The sequence below is a fragment of the Aegilops tauschii genome, chromosome 2 (genome assembly GCF_002575655.3).
Source record: "Aegilops tauschii subsp. strangulata cultivar AL8/78 chromosome 2, Aet v6.0, whole genome shotgun sequence".
Classification (NCBI taxonomy): Eukaryota; Viridiplantae; Streptophyta; class Magnoliopsida; order Poales; family Poaceae; genus Aegilops; species Aegilops tauschii.
Window position 1 is genome coordinate 411442623 of NC_053036.3, and position 20844 is coordinate 411463466.

Here is a 20844-nt window from a genome sequence, read left to right on the forward strand (position 1 = left end):
AGAATCGGTAAGCGGCTGTCCAATGGATGCCAATGTGTCAGCAAGAGCCTTGACCTTGTTGTAGAACTCCGTTGCCGTGGAATCAAGCTTCTCACAGGCGCCAAGCTCGCGACGGAGGGCACTGACCCGGGCTTGTGACTGTGACGCAAAAGAGCGCTCAAGGATGGTCCAAGCCTTATGGGAAGTCTTCGCGAAGACGATGAGCCCGGCAACAGCCGGAGTGAGCGAACGCTGGATGGAGGAGAGGTTCGCCTGGTCCTGCCCCGTCCAGACACGGTGTGCCGGGTTGTAAACCGGGCCGTTCACACTGTCCACCAGCGCGGGAGGGCAAGGAAAAGTGCCGTCGACGTAGCCAAGCAAGTAGTGGCTCCCAAGGAGCGGAAGAACCTGCGCACGCCAGAAGATGTAATTGTCGGACGAGAGCTTGACGGTGATGAGGTTGCCGAAGTGAAACGGTGGAGGCAACGATCCCGTGGAGGCACCTGCCGGAGGCGCGTACGCCATGGGGGCAGGGGCGGGCGGCGCGGGCGGGACCACGGGATTGGAACCCGCGGGCGGCGGCGGCGAGTATGCCCCGTAGAGGGAGGCAACGGGCGCTGCCAGAGTGAATCCCGCCTGAGGCGCGGATGGCATGAGGCCCGCCGTGACAGCCGACGAGGTGGCCTCAGGCGCGAAGGCCAGAGGCGCGATGACGCCGGACGACGGGGCGGGTGAAGAGGCGCTCGACGTATGAACCGTCAGCGCAAGCCCCGGCGATGAAGGAGCCGGAGAGTTGTTGGAGAAAAACGAGCCAACGCTCCTGGTCCCGAGCTGCGGCGGCCGCATGGTGGCCGAGTCAAGCGGGAGCGAGAGTAGGGCGGCGAGCGAGGCCGGGAGAAACCCGGCAGAGGAGGGGCTGGAGGCGGCAGCACCCGACATGGCGGCGGCGGCGCGATCTGGAGGCGGCGGCGGCGTGATGGAGAGGGCGGCGGCGGGGTTAGGGTTTTGCGGAAGCGTGGGTCGTAATTAGCTCTGTTACCATGTAAGACAATGATTTGGGGGGAACTAGCTCAACCCTCTAGGGGTGGCTTATCTCATATATATATAATGGGTGTGTTACAATAGGTACAATATACATACACAAATACATAAGCTATACATAGTCTAACACAAACGAACCATTCACATGAGCCTTTTGCGGCATCATCTGCAAAATATGATGCCAGTGACTATGGTTGTGTTGCGCCATTTCACACTCATCCTTTCCTGGGGTAGCCCGTTAAGATCTTGGACTGGTCCCTTCTTTGCACCCAGCCACTCAAAACCACCGCTCCATCCTAGAGCATGCATCAGGTAACAATTGTGGATGGACATACCATGAGAGGGCAAATACCAACCATCTACATGGGACGGGTGTGCCCTGGTGTGCATATGTGCTGCTAAGAAGTACGTATAATGCTGGCATCCCCACCCGGGCTCAAGCAGTTGATCGGACAACCATGGTTTCATCGCTGATAGTGTACAGAAAGATGTGACAATAAGTGCATGTAGTTATGTTGTATGCGGGTTTCCAACGCAAAGAAGCCATCATGACCTTTAGCAGGAGAACGCCCGAATGGACGGAACAAGGACATGCACGGAAATTTTAAAGAGTGCTTGATACATTTTAGTCTCATGATTAAAAGTAGTGGGACTAAAACTTGTTAGCCTCACCCATGCTTGGATTCAAATATTAAAAAGACTAAAATCAAGTTAATGAGCATTTATTGTCCTCCAAACCCTCCAATCCAGAACCCACATGTGTTAAAGGAGAGGAGTTAAATGAGGAGAGAGAGGACTAATCCATATTTTAGTAGGGGTACCCCGACTAAAATTTTTTAGTCTCAAGACTAGTTTTAACCCCTCTTTAGTTAGGGGTGCTTGGAACTTTAGCCTCTTAAAAAGACTATTTTTAGTCAGACTAAAATAAGTCCTTTGGATCCAAGCACCCTCTTAGCCGACCTGGCGAAAGGCAAACCCCCACAGTTATAGAGAATGTATTGGTCAGACCCAAGTTGGATAAATCAGCCCAGCCCGGTTCCATTTGATGCCCCAATGAAGAGTGCCCATATAGGAACCTCTCACGAGCCAAGAGACACTGGTCAATTGTCATTGGGGGCAATAAGACCACTTCGATTTAAAGCACCGACATTGTTCATATCAGTTTTTGGGGGACAGTATGGTCGAGTAACGCTACGCCCACAAAAAATTATGTAGGAACTTTACGTAAACAGTGAGGTGGAAGTAGTTAATTGGATCAGGATTAGGGGCTGAGGCCCACCCCGTTATAATCAAGGGAAGAGAGAGTTAATAAGCAAGTTTACGTAGGGGGCTTCGTAAGAGCCCGTGAATGTAGGATTTTCACATATGGCCTTAGCGGGGCACAACAACCTGCCTTCTACACGTAGCCATGCAAATTGTGAACATGCTTTATGGACGATCCACGAAGGAGTTCTAATTCCTACATGACTATGAAGAAGCACGGATACAACCACACCAAACAGAATATGCGTAACCACATTAGCAAATACACTCATAATCCCATCAACACGTACGCGCAATAGAGTATTGGAGCATGTCCTCGAAGGCGGTGACGAACATGTGGATGATCTCCTTTTATGTGGGGCATGGAGCAAACCAAACACCCCCATGCCGGTGTCGTCGTTGTTTGGCCTCAAGTGCGTTGGACCGGAACACCATCGAGTCGACCGATGTGGGCACGAACGTAAGCTCCTCCTCCATCGTCTTGTCGTCGATGCCGACGGCTCGACAGCCGCAGGCAGGATGCAAGCTCCTCCTCCATCGTCCCAGCGCCCCCCATCTCCTCCTCCATGGGCTCGGCCTCCTCCATGGTCTCATCCTCCTCCATGGTCTCGACCTTTTTGGCCTCTTCCTTTGAGCGCCTCGGAGAACTGGAAGGCTAGCACGACGCAACGCGGTGCTGCCACTCGCCTTGTGCTAGTTTGCGCGCCGCGAATGAGCTAAGAACAGAACCAAAACTATAGAGCTTAACTCATGTATCTCCTCTTGTGGGATTCCTCTTAAGAGAAGAATCGTCTATGGTTGTCAAAACCCTACGGGGAAGAACCATCTATGGTTGTCAAGACCTTTTCGGAGAAGATTCCCCATGTGAAATTCAAGCCTCATCTCTCATAGAGATTTGGACGAACTATCTTTGTATTTGTTTTCCTTTGTTGTAGTTGGATGCTTGTGATCTACCTTTTGCCTTGTGATTTGAGTACCTTCTGTGTGGATCTTGTCCAATAGAATAATTTCTTCCTTGTGTTCTTCATGTTTCTCCTCAAATCCACCTTCAATTCCTGAAGATCGGGCAAACAAGGGCTTGGCCCTACATCACGCTGGCTACAACCACAACATGCACTAGGAGGAACAGACACCCAAATAGCCACCGCACGCGAAGCTACAAGTGAGTTGCTCTTCCCTGTTGCATCATCGTTGTCTCCAGCACAAGGGAATCCCATCAGGTGAGCTCGACGGCGCGACCTTATGCTCCATCTTGCCGACGAGCTGTGCGTCCCGCCGACTCCCTGGAAGGGAATCCGCTCCATCTTACTAGTGAGCGGTGCGTCCTGCCGACTCCCGACTATACCTGACTATGGGAAATCCGGCCCGGTCTTGCCCACGGGCCAGGCCTCGGCCTAGATTTTAAGCTCAAATGCCAGGTCGGGTCAGGCTTGGGCTTTGACATATTTGTGTTTTAGGAAAGAGGCTCGGCCCGAGGCCCAATGGGCTTTTCCACTGATGGGCCATGCTTGGGCATAAAATCTAGGCACGAAGGCCGGGCCGGGTCCGGGCCTGGGTTTTCTGCTGGGGGCTTTTTAGGCCCGACCTGAAGCCCGGCCTAGCCCGAGCTATGGCCAGGTATACTCCTGACCACTTCAATTCTGTGAGAACAGTCTCAGTGCCACGTGCCACCCATGTATGGTGGTCCTTACCCAGTCATGGGCTCATGGCCGCTGCCGCATCTTATTGTTGTTGTTGTTCCTGCTGCTGCTCCTCCTCCTTAGTGGTACGTACAACCGCCTTTGCTCATAGCTAGACTGATGCCACGCCGAATCAAATTTACCGTCGCTGCTGCTCACTTCTCGCGTCGCCACGGAACCGTCGGCCACCAGGGCTTTGCTCGACGGCATCATCCAGCAACGGCGAGGAAGATCGGGGGGGGGGGGGGGGGGGGGGGTGTCGTTGAGATCGCCTCCCGTGTCGCTTGTCCAGACGACGTGGTATATATATAACGTCCAAGCTCCTGACATGGAACTCCATTCACTAGTTCGAGGATTTTACTTGACCAAGGCTCAAAATCTAACATACTAATAAGTAGGAGTAACTGATAATTCCCGATAATTAATAATGGCCAAGAAATCACACGGCAACTAGTGAGAGTGGCATAGTGGCGAGAGAAAAGAAATGAACAAGTAATCCATGGAAAGAGTACTAAAGGAAGATGAAGCACTCCATAGCCACCGAGGGGTTCTGGCCCATCGCGGCGTCCGCCGCCTCCCTGCGCTCTTTTCCTGCCAATGGCGCCTCGTCGAGTTCATCTCCAACCTCCATCGGGGCCCGTCCGCGGCCGCATTGGTGCTTGGTTTTCTCCGAACTGGTGTTCTCCTTCGGACCCTTCCGGGTGGCGCTCGATTGCCGGCTGATGGTGCCGTTCGCTGCCGGAGAGGCCGGCGGGCGCCTAGCCGGGGAATCTGACCTCCTGCCAGAATGCTCGCCAGGGTCCCGCCTGACGCCGCTCCCTCCGTTACAGTTGATGTTTGTGTTGAGGGAGCGCTTGGCAGACGACGGCAGCGCCATGTCCGCTTCCCTTGCGGAGTAGCTCCGTCTGACGGCGCTCTCGGCGGCCCTCCTGGCTGCGGAAGGGGAGAATCTGCCACTGCGGCACCCGATGCCGGACACCACCGCAGGCGACTCTCGCCGCGGCCGCGGCGGCACCGGCTGCTCGCTGACAATGGTCCCAGGCCTCCTCTGCTTCGCCGCAGGGGACGGCGACCGCGCCCTGCCGTTGCCGGCGTCCTTGCATTTCTTCTTCTGCTCCGGTTCCATCCTCCTGGCCCTCCCCTTCTCCGGCACGTCCACCGTCCTCTTCTCCACTTCCTGCTCCCTTCCAGCCTTTACCATCGCCTTGTCCACCACGGAGGAACCCACCGACACGCTATCGGAAGCCTCGCCTTCCTCGTGTTCCTGCACCATCTTCTCCTTCTCGTGCTCAGGCTCAGGCTCAGGCTGCGGCTCCGGCTCCGGCGGGCTTGTCCGCCGCACTGCCGTCTCCGACAACACCTCCTTGACCTCCTCCTCAACCACCACGAGTGGCGGTGGTGGCGGAGCCAAGGCATTATCCTTCTCCGGCGGGAGCGGCGGCGCCACCTTGGCCTCGTCACTACCGCGGGCGGCCTTCTTGCTCACGCAGCTACCCATGCCGGGCGCGCCAAGAAGCAGCGCGCGCAGGCGCCTGTGCTTGACACGAAGAGCTTGTCGATGGAGGAGTAGATGGCGACGAGGGTGGTGGCTTGCGGGAGAGGGCTTGATTGGAGGTCAGAGTCAATCAGATGGCGCTCATCGAGATGATGAACGAATGCATCTGCACGAGGCGGGGGGAGGAATCGGATCGATCGATCATGGATGCGTAGTATAAATCCTCGCGGTCAACTAGCTCATGTTCGTTCCTCTCTCTACCTCTTGCCTCGCTGCACGTTGGCCGCCTTACAATAACTCGGGTCAATCTGCCCCTGAGCTGGCGCCATCACTGCTCTAACTCCCAGCAGCTGCGCATGCTATTACTACCGCTGTTGCTGCTGCCACAGTACTGCTCAATCATCTAGGCTGCGGTGCTACGGCCTACTACACTTGAACCGGATGCTCGTACGCCCATGACAGTCGGATCGACGAATGGACGGTGAAGATCGATGACACTAACAAATCACGTAAGAAATACTACCTCTGTCTCATAATATAAAAGTGTCTTTGACACTATAACGACCACTGTAGTAAGTACTCCCTCCGTCTCATAATGTACGACTTTTTTTGACTTTAATGTACTGTCAGAAAAACGTCTTACATTATGGGACATGGGGAGTAGTAATTTTGATGCATGATCCTGTTGTTAATTAGCCAGCTATTGTTGCTAATACGCCACGTACTTCTACAATGTACGTAGCGTGTATGCCAGGGCAATGCATATTGATTTTGGCCGGGTCCTCTAGCTAGGGATTAATGATTATAGGTACGGCAGACGGCAGTTATATCGTGGAACCCGGTCAGCACTGGTCCTCTAGCCTGGTGTATCTGACTAGCGCTGTTATTGAGACAAGGTAGATCAGCAACATGATTCCATGGGGAGCTGCAGCAGTGACTTGACGCATTAACTCGCTACCAATACAATAGTCCTTGGCTACTGTTTGCAATACTTCCAAACGGACTCAAAGCATCTACAATGGGAGCCCTCAAATCATCTACAACTAGAACCCTTAAATCCTCCCCAAATGATCGGACGGGCTACCCAGACGTAAAACTGGAACCCGACCAAACCCATCAAATCCGGTCCAAATGCCCGAACTGACCGGTGCTCCTGGCCCATATCTAGGAAGGATATGAGGACGTCGGAACGCACCCGCCACATAGGACTGATCGCAAGGACCCACGCGGTCAAACACATAAACTAGCGGTCCGGCGAACGCCTCCTTCGTTCGTCGCTGAGGATGCATTCATTATGCCTCGTGTCGCCACTCCGGCGTGCCACCAGTGAGGAACCAAGTTCGGCTATTTAAGCCGGACGGTGGCAACCTAACCCTAGTCCGCCCCCACTTCTTTCCTCACCCCCCTCCACCGTTGCCACTTCCAATCTGTTCGCCGCTAGCCATGCCAAGGCGTCAGATCACAACTCTGGAGCAGTGGCTGCAGCTGCTGGAGGAGATCCAGGCCAGGCACGAAGATTGCACTATAGGGAAATGATGGGGAGCGAAGCATGAAAATCAAAATTAAAATCTACGAATACCCAAGACCTAATCTAGGAGATGCAAAACAACGAGAGGGGAGTGTGTCTACGTACCCTTGTTGGCCGAAAGCGGAAGCTTATAAAACGCGATTGATATAGTCATAGTCTTCGTGATCCAACCGATCTAGCGCAGAACGGACATCACCTCCAAGTTTAGCACACATGCGGCTCGATGACGTCTCCTCCTCCTTGATCCAACAAGCGAAGGGGGAGAAGTAGATGGGATCACAACCAGCACGACGGTGTGGTGGTGGTGGTGGAGCTCTGGCAGGGCTTCTCCAAGCCAAACCGGGAGGAGGTGGTTGTAGAGAGGGGGAGGGGCTGCGCCAGGGAAGGGGTATGGCCGCCCTCCCTCACCCCCACTATATATGCGGGTAAGGGGTGGGGGACGGTGGCCCTAGCCCCTCCTCCAAGGGAGGTGATGGCGGCCAAGGGGGAGTTCTTGCCCCCTCAAGGCAAGTGCGGTGTCCCTCCCCACAAGGGTTTCCCCCTCCAGCCGCATGGACCTGTTGGGGGCTGGTGCGTCTGGCCCATGTTGTCCAGGACGCACCCCTAAGCCCATGTGCCCCCCCCCCCCGGGGGGCAGGTGGAGCCCCCCAGTGGACCTTCGGAACCCTTCGGTGACCCCGGTACACTACCGGCGTGGCCCCGAACTATTCCAACGAGATTCCGAACAACCTTCGGTCATCAATGCAAATATCTCAATACTACTCTAGCGTCATCGAATGTTAAGCGTGCGACCCTACGGGTTCGAGAATCATGTAGTCATGACCGAGATACCTCTTCGGTCAATAACAAATAACAGGACTTGGATGCCCATATTGGTTCCTACATATTTCACGAAGATCTTTATCGGTTGAACCCCGATATCCGGGATTCAATTAATCCCGTATGTAATTCCCTTTGTCCGACGATATGTTACTTGCCCGAGATTCGATCGCGGTATCTCCATACCTACACTAGTACAATGAGGTGCTATACAAATGGTTTTTAACCCCTTTCCGCGACGGCATTTGGAACCGTCGCCAAGTGAATGTGGGCGATAGGTGGGTCCTTCCCACACGACCCAGAAAACGTCGGGGATATGGAGCCATGATCCAGAGGCCTTACAAAATGTAATCGTGTGCAATGCAACACACACTAAATTCTTTCGCACGTGTGGGATCGGTGATTAAACTTTTTAATGACGCAGTGAAACCAAACGGTGTGTCGTAATGAACCGTTTGGGAAACAGTATGTAAGGCACACGGGCCATCATATGAACTGTGTGCGATATGTGCCCCATCGCACACGAGTTTTCTGCGGAACCCGTCTGCCATGCAAGACTCCATCACACACGTTTCGCAACAATTACTGTGTGCGATAATGTTCTATGACAAACGGTTCAGGAGTCCCTTCGCACACATACAAGTGCTGCAAACCATTTGTGATTTGTTGTGTATCACCGACGGTTGCGGCAAGAGTGACGTGTGCTTTTCGTTTGGGATCCCACACGTTTCCTGAAAATTTTACGACTGAGATTGTATTTTACATTGGGCATGGTTTACTCCGAGCTCTCGTGTGCGATAACGTGATATCACAAACGGTTCTGGAGACCCTACGCACACGTAGTAGCGCTGCAAATCGTTTGTGATCTGCTGTGTATCACCGATGGTTCCGCTACGATTGACGTATGCTTTCCGATGTGGATCACACACACTCATTTAGTTGAACCATGTGCGGAGCAATTTCCAGGTTAAAACGAAAAATATCCCATTTTGAATCGGCATGCAAAAAGCAAATTTGCCACAATATTCAATTAAACAATAGTGTCCACAGGAAGAACATTCATCAGATTTCGCAATAATTGCAATTGAACACATGGTAGCTAAATTCCAATGATTTGTCGACACATATATGCATTACATAATTAATCATAGTGTACGAAATACGAAGACCTCATCAGATGGAAAACAATGGATCCATGCGTATATGTTTAGCGGCTAACTCTTACTCAATGTTTCGGCCTTTCAGGAGAACGCATGCTCAAATCTTCGTTATCACCAGTGGGATTGATGTAGTGATTCAGGAAGAAGTCGGTAATAAATCTCCGAACCATCAGCAATTCACTAGCGGAGAGCAGTTCTGGGGTCCTCGGTTCTAAGATGAGCTGCAGTATTTTTAAGATCGGAATGTGCCATATGAGTGGAGTAGAAGATATTAATTAAGATAGACTTACTGGTACTAATTCGCGACGATCTTCACAACTATCGGCAGATTTACAAATGGAGATCATGTGTCTGCAAACATAGTATCCACAAAGGTTGGTCCCTGCTTGTTGCTGACGACACTGAAATTTTTTGTACAGAATTAGTCATGTATTTGTCCTATTAGGAACAACCTAACTGGTGTTAGATGTATTTTTTTCTTTGGACAGAAATAGAAAGAGGTTTATTTAGAAGCTTGAACATTTGACTAGCATAAGAAAAGGTATTTGCAGACTATTGGGTAAATTTTTCGAAAATAACGGATTTCGGTGTGTTACCGGAGAAACGATCTCGTGCTGCAAAGGTAGTTCCCTCTTGAGCAGGTTCCCTGGTTTAGTTTTCCACAATGCGAGCACACTGCAAATGAAGATGAATTTTCACAACATCAATTATTGAACCAGATATGAATGCAAATTAATTTCAACATCATAGAATTCAATACCTATCCATGAATTGCTGAAGATGCGTCAGATCCTGAGTGTTTGTTGACTCTCTGAGAAAATCTATGTAGTAAACTGTGTTCTTGTTTGGAACAATGAATACCAATATCCAGTGATTGCTACATATTAAGAAAGCCATGAACTTACGAATAATGTCAAAATCTGAAAGACAATCAGTCTATGCGTGGATGTTTACTTGACTTACCGTTCATGATATGGCCAGAGAAATGATTCTACATGGGACGTGTTTTCGAAGATACGGACGACCGTGTTAATGGCACAGTCCCGTAGGTCCTTACCATCTAATGTTGTGCCATTTGCTAATGCAGGATCTATGAAATACACACTCTCCCTTTTTCTTCTCTACGCGTTCAATCCCCTGAGAGGAATAAAATGCAGTCAGTTGTTTATCATTTACAGCCTTGTATGGAGAAGTTGATCAGAGTTTGTTAAGTACTTACAAAATCAGGCATCTAACAAGAGTGGCATCGAGCTCGTTGAAGTTGAAGAAGAGATGTAAGTCCTCGAAACTCACATTGATGGAACCAGCATCGTGTCTGAAATGATCTCTGTTGTAGTGGACTGGCAGACCATGATGACCTGCTAACATTTGATCCATGCAATATTCATGTAACTCGCGGCAACTGGAGTTGCACTCATCAAAGTATTCGCCAACAAGAAATGGATGGCCATGGACGTAATTGCATGCTTCAAGTACGTCTGCTTTATTTTTAGCAAGCAACAAATCTATTTCTGCATCATCCATGCCGTCAGAAATAATATTACTCCCCGATTCGAACAAACTACTGCTAATTTGGTTCTGGGCGATGAGTGCTTTAAGTAAGAGGCAATCGTTATCTTTCCTCTTTGCTCTCTCGCCGCGCTTCCTCGCGGGTGCAACCTTTTTGGCCGCTTTCTTCTTGGTACTTGAAGCATTTCTGGCAGAACGTCTGGTTGGCTGCAAGGTACACTGGCGAGCAGACGGTGAAGCTTCGACGGACTGCTTAGCAGACGGTTTATCTATGTCGGACTGCTGAGCTGGTGGTGCTGCTGTGACGGACTGATGGGCAGGAGCAGAGGCATCAGACTGCTGGCCATGCGTTGAAGCTATGTCGGGTTTCTGCGCGGGTGGTGCCAACTTGTCGGTGTGCTGAGGAGGCCGTGCCAACGTGTTGGTTTGCTGAGCAGGAAGTGCTGACGCATTGGTATGCTGATCACGCGGTGGCGGACCGACGGACTGATGAGCAGTTGGTTCTGGACCTACAAACTGCTTAGCAGGCGGTTCCAAAGCATTAGACTACTTAGCAGTCCGTTCCACCAAGTTGGTCTGCTAAGCATGTGCGGCAGCTGGGTCTCCCCCCGCTGCTTCAGCGGCCGGCATCTGAACCGGCAGTGTGTCTTCAGCAGTTCTAGGCCTTGCCACTGGCTGCTCCTGGGCGAACGATGACATGGCCTGTATGGCAGAAAGTCGGGCCGGCGGATCACAGGTTGATGCATCAGCCGTCGGATTACGAGTATTAGGTTCTTTGGAGGAAGCACATGAGAGCTGTTGTGGCAAGGAGAGCGCCGCCGGTTGAGGGGTGACATTGGTTGCTCTTGGCGGGGCTTCAGGGATCTCATCGATGAACTCTGTTACCTTTCGTGGCCACTGGATGTGATGTAATAGTATTTCTCCCAAGTTCCTTTGCTCATCAAAGTCTCCTAGGACATTCTTCATGGCAAATTCATTGAATCCAGGCTTTACTTCAGTCATGTAGCACTTCACACAGCCCGACTTCAATGGCATGTTGTCCAACAAGAGGCCTCTGATACGTCTGTTTTGCATCATGTTTTCCTACTGTTATTTACAACGTTTTTATCCATAACAATGCTTTTTGGAGTAATTCTAATGCCTTTTCTCTCATAATGTGCAAAGAACACACAAAGAGGGAGAATTCCGGCAACTGGAAATCTGGACCTGAAAAGCTACGTTAGGCCACCTATTCTGCACAACTCCAAATGAGCTGAAACTTCACGGAGATTTTTTATGGATTATTTAAAAATACTGGAGCCAATAAACACCAGAGGGGGCCACCAGGTGGGCACAACCCACCTGGGCGCGCCAGGCCCCCCAGGCGCGCCCTGGTGGGTTGTGGCCTCCTCGGCCCACCTCCGGTGCCCATATTTTGGTATATAAGTCATTTTGACCTAAAAAAATAAAGGAGAGACTTTCGGGACGAAGCGCCGCCGTCTCGAGGCGGAACTTGGGTAGGAGCACTTTTGCCCTCCCGTGGAGCGATTCTGTCGGGGGAACTTCCCTCCCGGAGGGGGAAATCATCATCATCATCACCAACAACTCTCCCATCTTGGGGAGGGCAATCTCCATCAACATGTTCACCAGCACCATCTCATCTCAAACCCTAGTTCATCTCTTGTATTCCATCTTGTTACCAGAACTATATATTGTTGCTAGGGGGTGACTAGTAGTGTTGATTACATCTTGTAGTTGATTACTATATGGTTTATTTGGTGGAAGATTATATATTGAGATCCATTATGCATATTAATACCCCTCTGATCTTGAGCATGTTTATTGTTTGTGAATAGTTATCTTTGTTCTTGAGGTCACAGGATAAATCATGTTGCAAGTAATCATGTGAATTTGATATGTGTTCGATATTTTGATAGTATGTATGTTGTGATTCCCTTAGTGGTGTCATGTGAACGTCGACTACGTGACACTTCACCATATTTGGGCCTAAGGGAATGCATTGTGGAGTAGATGGTGGGTGGCGAGCGTGACAGAAACTTAAACCGCAGTTTATGCACTATTCCGTAAGGGACCGACTGGATCCTAGAGTTTAATGCTATGGTTAGAATTTATTCTTAATACTTTTCTCGTAGTTGCGGATGCTTGCGGGAGGGTTAATCATAAGTATGAGGTTTGTTCAAGTAAGAACAACACCTAAGCACCGGTCCACCCACATATCAAATTATCAAAGTAGCGAACACAAATCAAACCAACATGATGAAAGTGACTAGATGAAATTCCTGTGTACCCTCAAGAACGCTTTGCTTATCATAAGAGACTGTTTTGGCCTGTCCTTCGCCTCAAAGGATTGGGCTACCTTGCTGCATACTTCTTACTATTATCGTTACTTGCTCGTTACAAATTATCTTGCTATCAAACTACTCGCTACTTACAATTTCAGCACTTGCAGACAATACCTTACTAAAAACTACTTGTCATTTCCTTCTGCTCCTCGTTGGGTTCGACACTCTTACTTATCGAAAAGAGCTACAATGGATCCCCTATACTTGTGGGTCATCAAGGCTATTTTCTGGCGCTGTTGCCGGGGAGTGAAGCGCCTTTGGTAAGTGGAATTCGGTAAGGAAACATTTATATAGTGTGCTGAAATTTATCGTCACTTGTTACTATGGAAAACAATCCTTTGAGGTGTTTGTTCGGGGTATCTTCACCTCGTCCGGAACCGCAGTTAATTTCCCCTCAACCTATCACCTACTGAAAATATTGAATATGAAATTCCTTCGGGTATGATAGAACAACTGCTAGCTAATCCTTATGCAGGAGACAGAACCGAACATCCTGATATGCACTTGATATATGTAGAACAAATTTGTGGATTGTTTAAGCTTGCAGGTTTACCCGGAGATGAGGTGATGAGAAAGGTTTTCCCTTTATCTTTGAAGGGAAAAGCATTGGCATGGTATAGGCTATGCGACCATATTAGATCATGGAATTGGAATCGTTTACACCAAAAAAATTATTCTATGCATCTAGTTCATCTTGATCGGAATTATAGATATAATTTTTGGCATCGTGAAGGAGAAAGTATTGCTCTAGCTTGGGGGAGGCTTAAGTCAATGTTATATTCATGCCCCAATCATGAGCTCTCAAGAGAAATTATTATTCGGAACTTTTATGCTCGGCTTTCTCGCAATGATCAAACCATGCTGGATACTTCTTATGCTAGTTCCTTTATGAAGAAAACTATTGAATTTCGGTGGGATCTTTTGGAAAGGATTAAACGCAACGATGAAGATTGGGAACTCGACAAAGGTAAAGAGTCAGGTGTAAAGCTTAAGTATGATTGTGTTAAATCTTTTATGGATACCGATGCTTTTCAAAAGTTTAGCACTAAATATGGACTTGACTCTGAGATAGTAGCCTCCTATTGTGAATCATTTGCTACTCATGATGAACTCCCTAAAGAGAAGTGGCTTAAATATCACCCACCTACTAAAGAAGAAACTAGAGAACCGGTACCATTTAAAGAATAAACTATACTTTATAATGCTGATCCAGTTGTTCCTACTGCTTATATTGAGAAACCCCCTTTTCCTGTAGGATAAAGGAACATGCTAAAGTTTCAACTATGGTTAACAAAAGCTCTATTAGAACACCTAAATCAGATGAACAAATTAGAGTTGAACCTAATATTGCTATGGTTAAAGATCTCTTAGAAGAAGATGTGGATGGGCATGTTATCTACTTCTGTGCAGAAGCTGCTAGAATTGCCAAACCCGAAAAAGGGATAAAATAGACCAGTTGTTGGCCTGCCTGTCATTTCAGTTAAAATAGGAGATCACTGTTATCATAGTTTATGTGACATGGGTGCTAGTGTGAGTGCTATTCCTTACAAGTTATATCAAGAAATTAGGGAAGACATAGCACCTACAGAGTTAGAAGACATACAAGTTACTATTAAACTTGCAAATAGAGACACCATATCACCTTGTGGGATTATTAGAGATGTTGAAGTCTTGTGTGGGAAAATAAAATATCCTACTGATTTTCTTGTTCTTGGTACCCTGCAAGATGACTTCTGTCCCATTATCTTTGGTAGACCTTTCTTGAACACAGTTAATGCTAAGATAGATTGCCAGAAACAAACTGTGAGTGTTAGCTTTGGTGATGAGTCTCATGAGTTTAATTTTTCCAAGTTTAGTAGAAACCATCATGAAAAAGAATTGCCTAGTAAGGATAAATTAATTGGTCTTGCTTCTATTGCTGTGCCACCTACTGATCCTTTAGAATAATATTTGCTAGACCATGAAAATGATTTACATATGCATGAAGGAAATGGAATAGATAAGATTTTCTTTGAACAACGTCCTCTGCTTAAACACTATTTGCCTATTGAAACTCTCGGAGGTCCTCCTCCACCTAAGGGTGATCCAGTGTTTGAATTAAAACAATTGCCAGACACTTTGAAATATGCTTATCTTGATGAAAAGAAAATATATCATGTTATTATCAGTGCTAACCTTTCAGAACATGAAGAAGAAATATTATTGAAAGTTCTAAGGAAGCACCGAGCTGCTATTCGATATACCCTTGATGATTTAAAGGGCATTAGTCCCACTCTATGTCAGCACAAAATTAATATGGAACCTGATGCTAAACCCGTTGTTGATCACCAACGTCGGTTAAATCCGAATATGAAAGAGGTGGTAAGAACAGAAATATTAAAACTTCTGGAAGCAGGTATAATCTATCCTATAGTTGATAGTAGATGGGTAAGTCTTGTTCATTGTGTCCCGAAGAAAGGAGGTATTACTGTTGTTCCTAATGATAAGAATGAACTTATTCCACAAAGAATTGTTACAGGCTATAGAATGGTAATTGATTTCAGAAAATTAAATAAAGCTACTAGAAATCATTACCCTTTGCCTTTTATTGATCAAATGCTTGAAAGATTATCTAAGCACACACACTTTTGCTTCCTTGATGGATATTCTGGTTTTTCACAAATACCTGTATCACAACCTGATCAAGAAAAGACCACTTTTACTTGTCCTTTTGGAACCTATGCTTGTAGATGTATGCCTTTTGGTTTATGTAATGCACCCGCTACCTTTCAAAGATGCATGATGGCTATATTCTCTGACTTTTGTGAAAAGATTGTTGAGGTTTTCATGGATGACTTTTCTGTTTATGGGAAGTCTTTTGATGACTGTTTAAGCAATCTTGATCGAGTTTTGCAAAGATGTGAACAAACAAATCTTGTCTTGAATTGGGAGAAGTGCCACTTTATAGTTAATGAAGGCATTGTCTTGGGTCATAAAATTTCTGAAAGAGGTATTGAAGTGGACCAAGTTAAAGTTGATGCAATTGAGAAAATGCCATGTCCCAAGGACATCAAAGGTATTCATAGTTTCCTAGGTCATGCTGGTTTCTATAGGAGGTTTATTAAAGACTTCTCTAAAATTTCTAGGCCTCTTACTAATCTTTTGCAAAAGGATATTCCTTTTGTTTTTTATGATGATTGTCTGGAAGCCTTTGAAACACTTAAGAAAGCCTTAATTTCTACACCTATTGTTCAACCACCTGATTGGAACTTGCCTTTTGAAATTATGTGTGATGCTAGTGATTATGTTGTTGGTGCTGTTCTAGGACAAAGAGTTGATAAGAAATTGAATTTTATTCATTATGCTAGTAAAACTCTAGACAGCGCTCAAAGAAATTACGCTACTACTGAAAAATAATTCTTAGCAGTGGAGTTTGCTTGTGATAAATTCAGACCTTATATTGTTGATTCCAAAGTAACTGTTCACACAGACCATGCTGCTATTAAATATCTTATGGAAAAGAAAGATGCTAAACCTAGACTTATTTGTTGGGTTCTCTTGTTACAAGAATTTGATTTACATATCATTGATAGAAAACGAGCTAAGAACCCCGTAGCTGACAACTTGTCTAGGCTTGAAAATGTGCTTGATGACCCACTACCTATTGATGATAGTTTTCCTGATGAGCAGTTAGCTGCAATAAATGTTGCTAATGGTACTCCTTGGTATGCTGACTATGCTAATTACATTGCTGCTAAATATTTACCACCTAGCTTTACTTACCAACAAAATAAAAAATTCTTCTATGATTTAAGACATTACTTTTGGGATGACCCACATCTTTATAAAGAAAAGGAGTAGATGGTATTATTAGATGTTGTGTACCTGAGCATGAACAGGGGCAAATCGTACGGAAATGTCACTCCGAACCGTATGGAGGGCATCATGTTGGAGATAGAACTGCCCACAAGGTATTGCAATCTGGATTTTATTGGCCTACTCTCTTCAAGGATGCTCGTAAGTATGTCTCATCTTGTGATGAATGCCAAAGAATAGGTAATATTGGTAAGCGTCAAGAAATGCCTATGAACTATTCTCTTGCTGTTGAACCATTTGATGTTTGGGGATTTGATTACATGGGTCCTTTTCCTTCTTCTAATGGGTATACACATATTTTGGTTGCTGTTGACTATGTTACTAAATGGGTAGAAGTTATTCCAACTAGTAGTGCTGATCACAACACCTCTATTAAAATGCTTAAGGAAGTTATTTTCCCAAGGTTCGGAGTCCCTAGATATTTAATGACTGATGGTGGTTCGCACTTTATTCATGGCGCTTTCCGCAAAATGCTTGCCAAGTATGATGTTAACCATAGAATTGCATCACCTTATCATCATCAGTCTAGTGGTCAAGTTGAGCTTAGCAATAGAGAAATAAAAATAATTTTGCAAAAGACTGTTAATAGGTCGAGGAAGAATTGGTCTAAGAAATTAGATGATGCCTTTGGGCTTATAGAACAGCATATAAAAATCCCATGGGTATGTCTCCTTATAAAATGGTTTATGGAAAAGCTTGTCATTTACCTCTTGAGTTAGAACATAAAGCATATTGGGCAGTTAAAGAACTCAACTATGATTTCAAACTTGCTGGTGAAAAGAGGTTATTTGATATAAGCTCATTAGATGAATGGAGAACCCAAGCTTATGAAAATTCAAAGTTATTCAAAGAAAAAGTTAAAAGGTGGCATGACAAAAGAATCCAAAAGCGTGAGTTTAAAGTTGGAGAATATGTTCTTTTGTACAACTCTCATTTCAGATTCTTTGCAGGAAAACTCCTCTCAAAATGGGAAGGCCCCTATGTCATCGAGGAGGTTTACCGGTCTGGAGCCATCAAAATAAATAATTTCGAAGGCACTAACCCGAAGGTTGTCAACAGACAACGAATAAAGCATTATATCTCAGGTACGCCTATTAATGTTGAAAGTAATATTATCCAAACTTTGACACTGGAAGAACACATAAAAGAGTCCTTCCGGAACACTCCAAATTGCAAAAATAAGGAGGTACGTAGTACGGTAAGTAAACAGACTCCAAAACATCTGTAAAAATATTTTTTGTCAGTTTTCTAATAATTTAGAATTTTGGGGATAAAGAAACTGCTAGGAAGTGTTCCCTGCAAAATAAAAATTCTATGTATACTTCTTGAACCTGTTAACCACCGTATCGCGGAGAAAATCATCTGTTCTCTTTTCTTGCTGTTTCCGGTCAGATTTATCAAGCTAAGCATCATGTCTTGCTGCTCCTCCAACCACATGGAAGAAGATGTTTGGCTGATGAAGATCGAGACGAAGCGGGAGGAGCCTACGGACACCACTAAAGGAAAATTGAGTATCGGGTATGGGCATTCCCCTGGCTTCCGCCAAGCTTGGGGGAGGTGCCCCGGTATCGTATCACTCCACTATCATTTGCTTTTACTTATCTTTATTTAATCTTTTGCCTAGATGAATAAAGTTTTGTTCGATCTTTTCTTCTTTGAGAGTCTGCTTAGTGATCTATCATTGTTATCGTGTGCAAGTTACATAATAAAGTTAATTCGAGTTTTTACATTCTTTACTTTCATGTTGCAAATAAAGAAAATGAATTAGAAAGAAAGAAAAAGAGAAAGGAAACAAATCAATAAGATTATATACTAATCCTATGGTAGGTGATAGCAACACACAAGGAAAAGTATAAGTAAGAAAATTTTATTAGAGATTGACAAACATAACATTAGTCAATGATGCAACTCATGAAAGAATTAATAAGGGAAGAGAAGGTTCACATATACATATACTATCCTAGAAATCTTTTGTGATTGTGAGCCCTCATCAAAATATTATATGCCAAAATTGTTGACGTTGGACAAGAAAGACAACTTAATGGTTTATGTTTGTTTATATTCACATAGAAGTCATATTGTCATAGATCCTTCAACATGTGGTGCTTGTCCCTATCTTTGCTAGCCAAAAATTCCGCACTAAGTAGAGATACTACTTGTGCATCCAAAAACCCTTAAACCCAAATCTTTTTCAAGTGTCCACCATACCTACCTAGGGATTGAACAAGATCCCTCAAGTAAGTTGTCATCGGTGAAAAAAGGCAATAAAAATTGCTTCTAAATATGTGAGATCTTTTAGTGTAAGCGGAAATTGAGCGTTGCATGAACTTGGATGACAAATAATAAAAGCGAGAGACTGCATAATAAAGGTTGTCATCTTAAGGGGCAATGTAACGTGACGTTCTCTTGCACTAAGGGATTGAGCATGCAAACAAATAATTGCATGGCAACCTCTGCTTCCCTCTGGAAAGGGCTTATCTTTTATTTTTATGTATTTACTTTTATGCAAAGAGTCAAAGTTTCCCTCTATTCCTTTTTATTTTCTCTTTTGGCAAGCATCATGTGGTGAGGAAAGATATAGGCACATATGTCCAGTTGAATATATATAGCATGAGTTATTATTGTTGACATCACCCTTGAGGTGAATATGTTGGGAGGCAAAACTATAAGCCCCTATCTTTCAATGTGTCGGTTGAAACGTTTTGTTCATGGTTACAAGGCGAGTGTTAGCAATCATAGAAGACTATATGATGGTTGAGTATGTGGACTTGCTTTAAAGGCTCCAACACGTGACTCTTCCTGAAAAGATGATGAATTGTACTTGCAAAGTTGACTCAGAACATAGTTTGTTGGTTTCTAATAGAGTTTTTGCTTTATACTTCGGTTATCTGATGAAGTGTTACTTATTCATAGGAAGTATATGATGCATGTTCTATGATAAAAGTTTTATGTTAGATTTTGTTGCTGTTAATCAACATGATGCATCTATGTCCGTATTTTGTTTTTATCGACACCTCTCTCTCTGAAAGCATGTGGACATGTTTTTCGATTTCGGTTTTCGCTTGAGGACAAGCGAGGTCTAAGCTTGGGGGAGTTGATACGTCTCCAACGTATCTACAATTTTTTTATTGTTCCATGCTATTATATTGGGTGTGTTGGGGACACAAGAGACTCTTTGTTATTTGGTTGCAGGGTTGTTTGAGAGAGACCATATTCAACCTACGCCTCCCACGGATTGATAAACCTAGGTCATCCACTTGAGGGAAATTTGCTACTGTCCTACAAACCTCTGCACTTGGAGGCCCAACAACGTCTACAAGAAGAAGGTTGCGTAGTAGACATCAACGTCCATTTTGTATCATGTTTTCTTACTGTTATTTACAATGTTTTTATCCATAATAATGCTTTTTGGAGTAATTTTAATGCCTTTTCTCTCATAAAACACAAAGAGGGAGAATTCCGGCAGCTGGAAATCTGGACCTCGAAAAGCTACGTCAGGCCACCTATTCTGCACAACTCCAAATGAGCTGAAACTTCACGGAGATTTTTTATGGATTATTTAAGAAATACTGGAACCAATAAACACCAGAGGGGGCCACCAGGTGGGCACAACCCACCTGGGCGTGCCAGGCCCCCCAGGCGCGCCCTGGTGGGTTGTGGCCTCCTCGGCCCACCTCCGGTGCCCATCTTTTGGTATATAAGTCATTTTGACCTAGAAAAAAAATAAAGGAGAGGCTTATGAGACAAACCACTGCCGTCTCAAGGCGGAACTTGGGCAGGAGCACTTTTGCCCTCCGGCGGAGCGATTCTGCCGGGGGAACTTCCCTCCCGGAGGGGGAAATCATCGTCATCATCATCACCAACAACTCTCCCATCTTGGGGAGGGTAATCTCCATCAACATCTTCACCAGCACCATCTCATCTCAAACCCTAGTTCATCTCTTGTATTCAATCTTGTTACCGGAACTATAGATTGTTGCTAGGGGGTGACTAGTAGTGTTGATTACATCTTGTAGTTGATTACTATATGGTTTATTTGGTGGAAGATTATATGTTCAGATCCATTATGCATATTAATACCCCTCTGTATTGAGCATGTTTATTGTTTGTGAGTAGTTACCTTTGTTCTTGAGGTGACGGGATAAATCATGTTGCAAGTAATCATGTGAATTTG

The 20844-nt window shown here is 45.7% G+C and overlaps 1 protein-coding gene across 1 annotated transcript; it reads right to left on the reverse strand.

The window, feature by feature from the left end:
- Positions 1-4363: 4363 nt before the first annotated feature.
- Positions 4364-5955, reverse strand: LOC109761253 (uncharacterized). Its single transcript, XM_020320059.4, has one exon. The coding sequence runs from the start codon at positions 5458-5460 to the stop codon at positions 4474-4476; it is 987 nt and encodes a 328-aa protein (XP_020175648.1). The 5' UTR covers positions 5461-5955; the 3' UTR covers positions 4364-4473.
- Positions 5956-20844: the final 14889 nt, after the last annotated feature.

What these genes read in the sequence shown, in the direction of transcription:
- LOC109761253 (XM_020320059.4), bottom strand. Translation starts at nt 5,460, where the DNA reads ATGGGTAGCTGCGTGAGCAAGAAGGCCGCCCGCGGTAGTGACGAGGCC.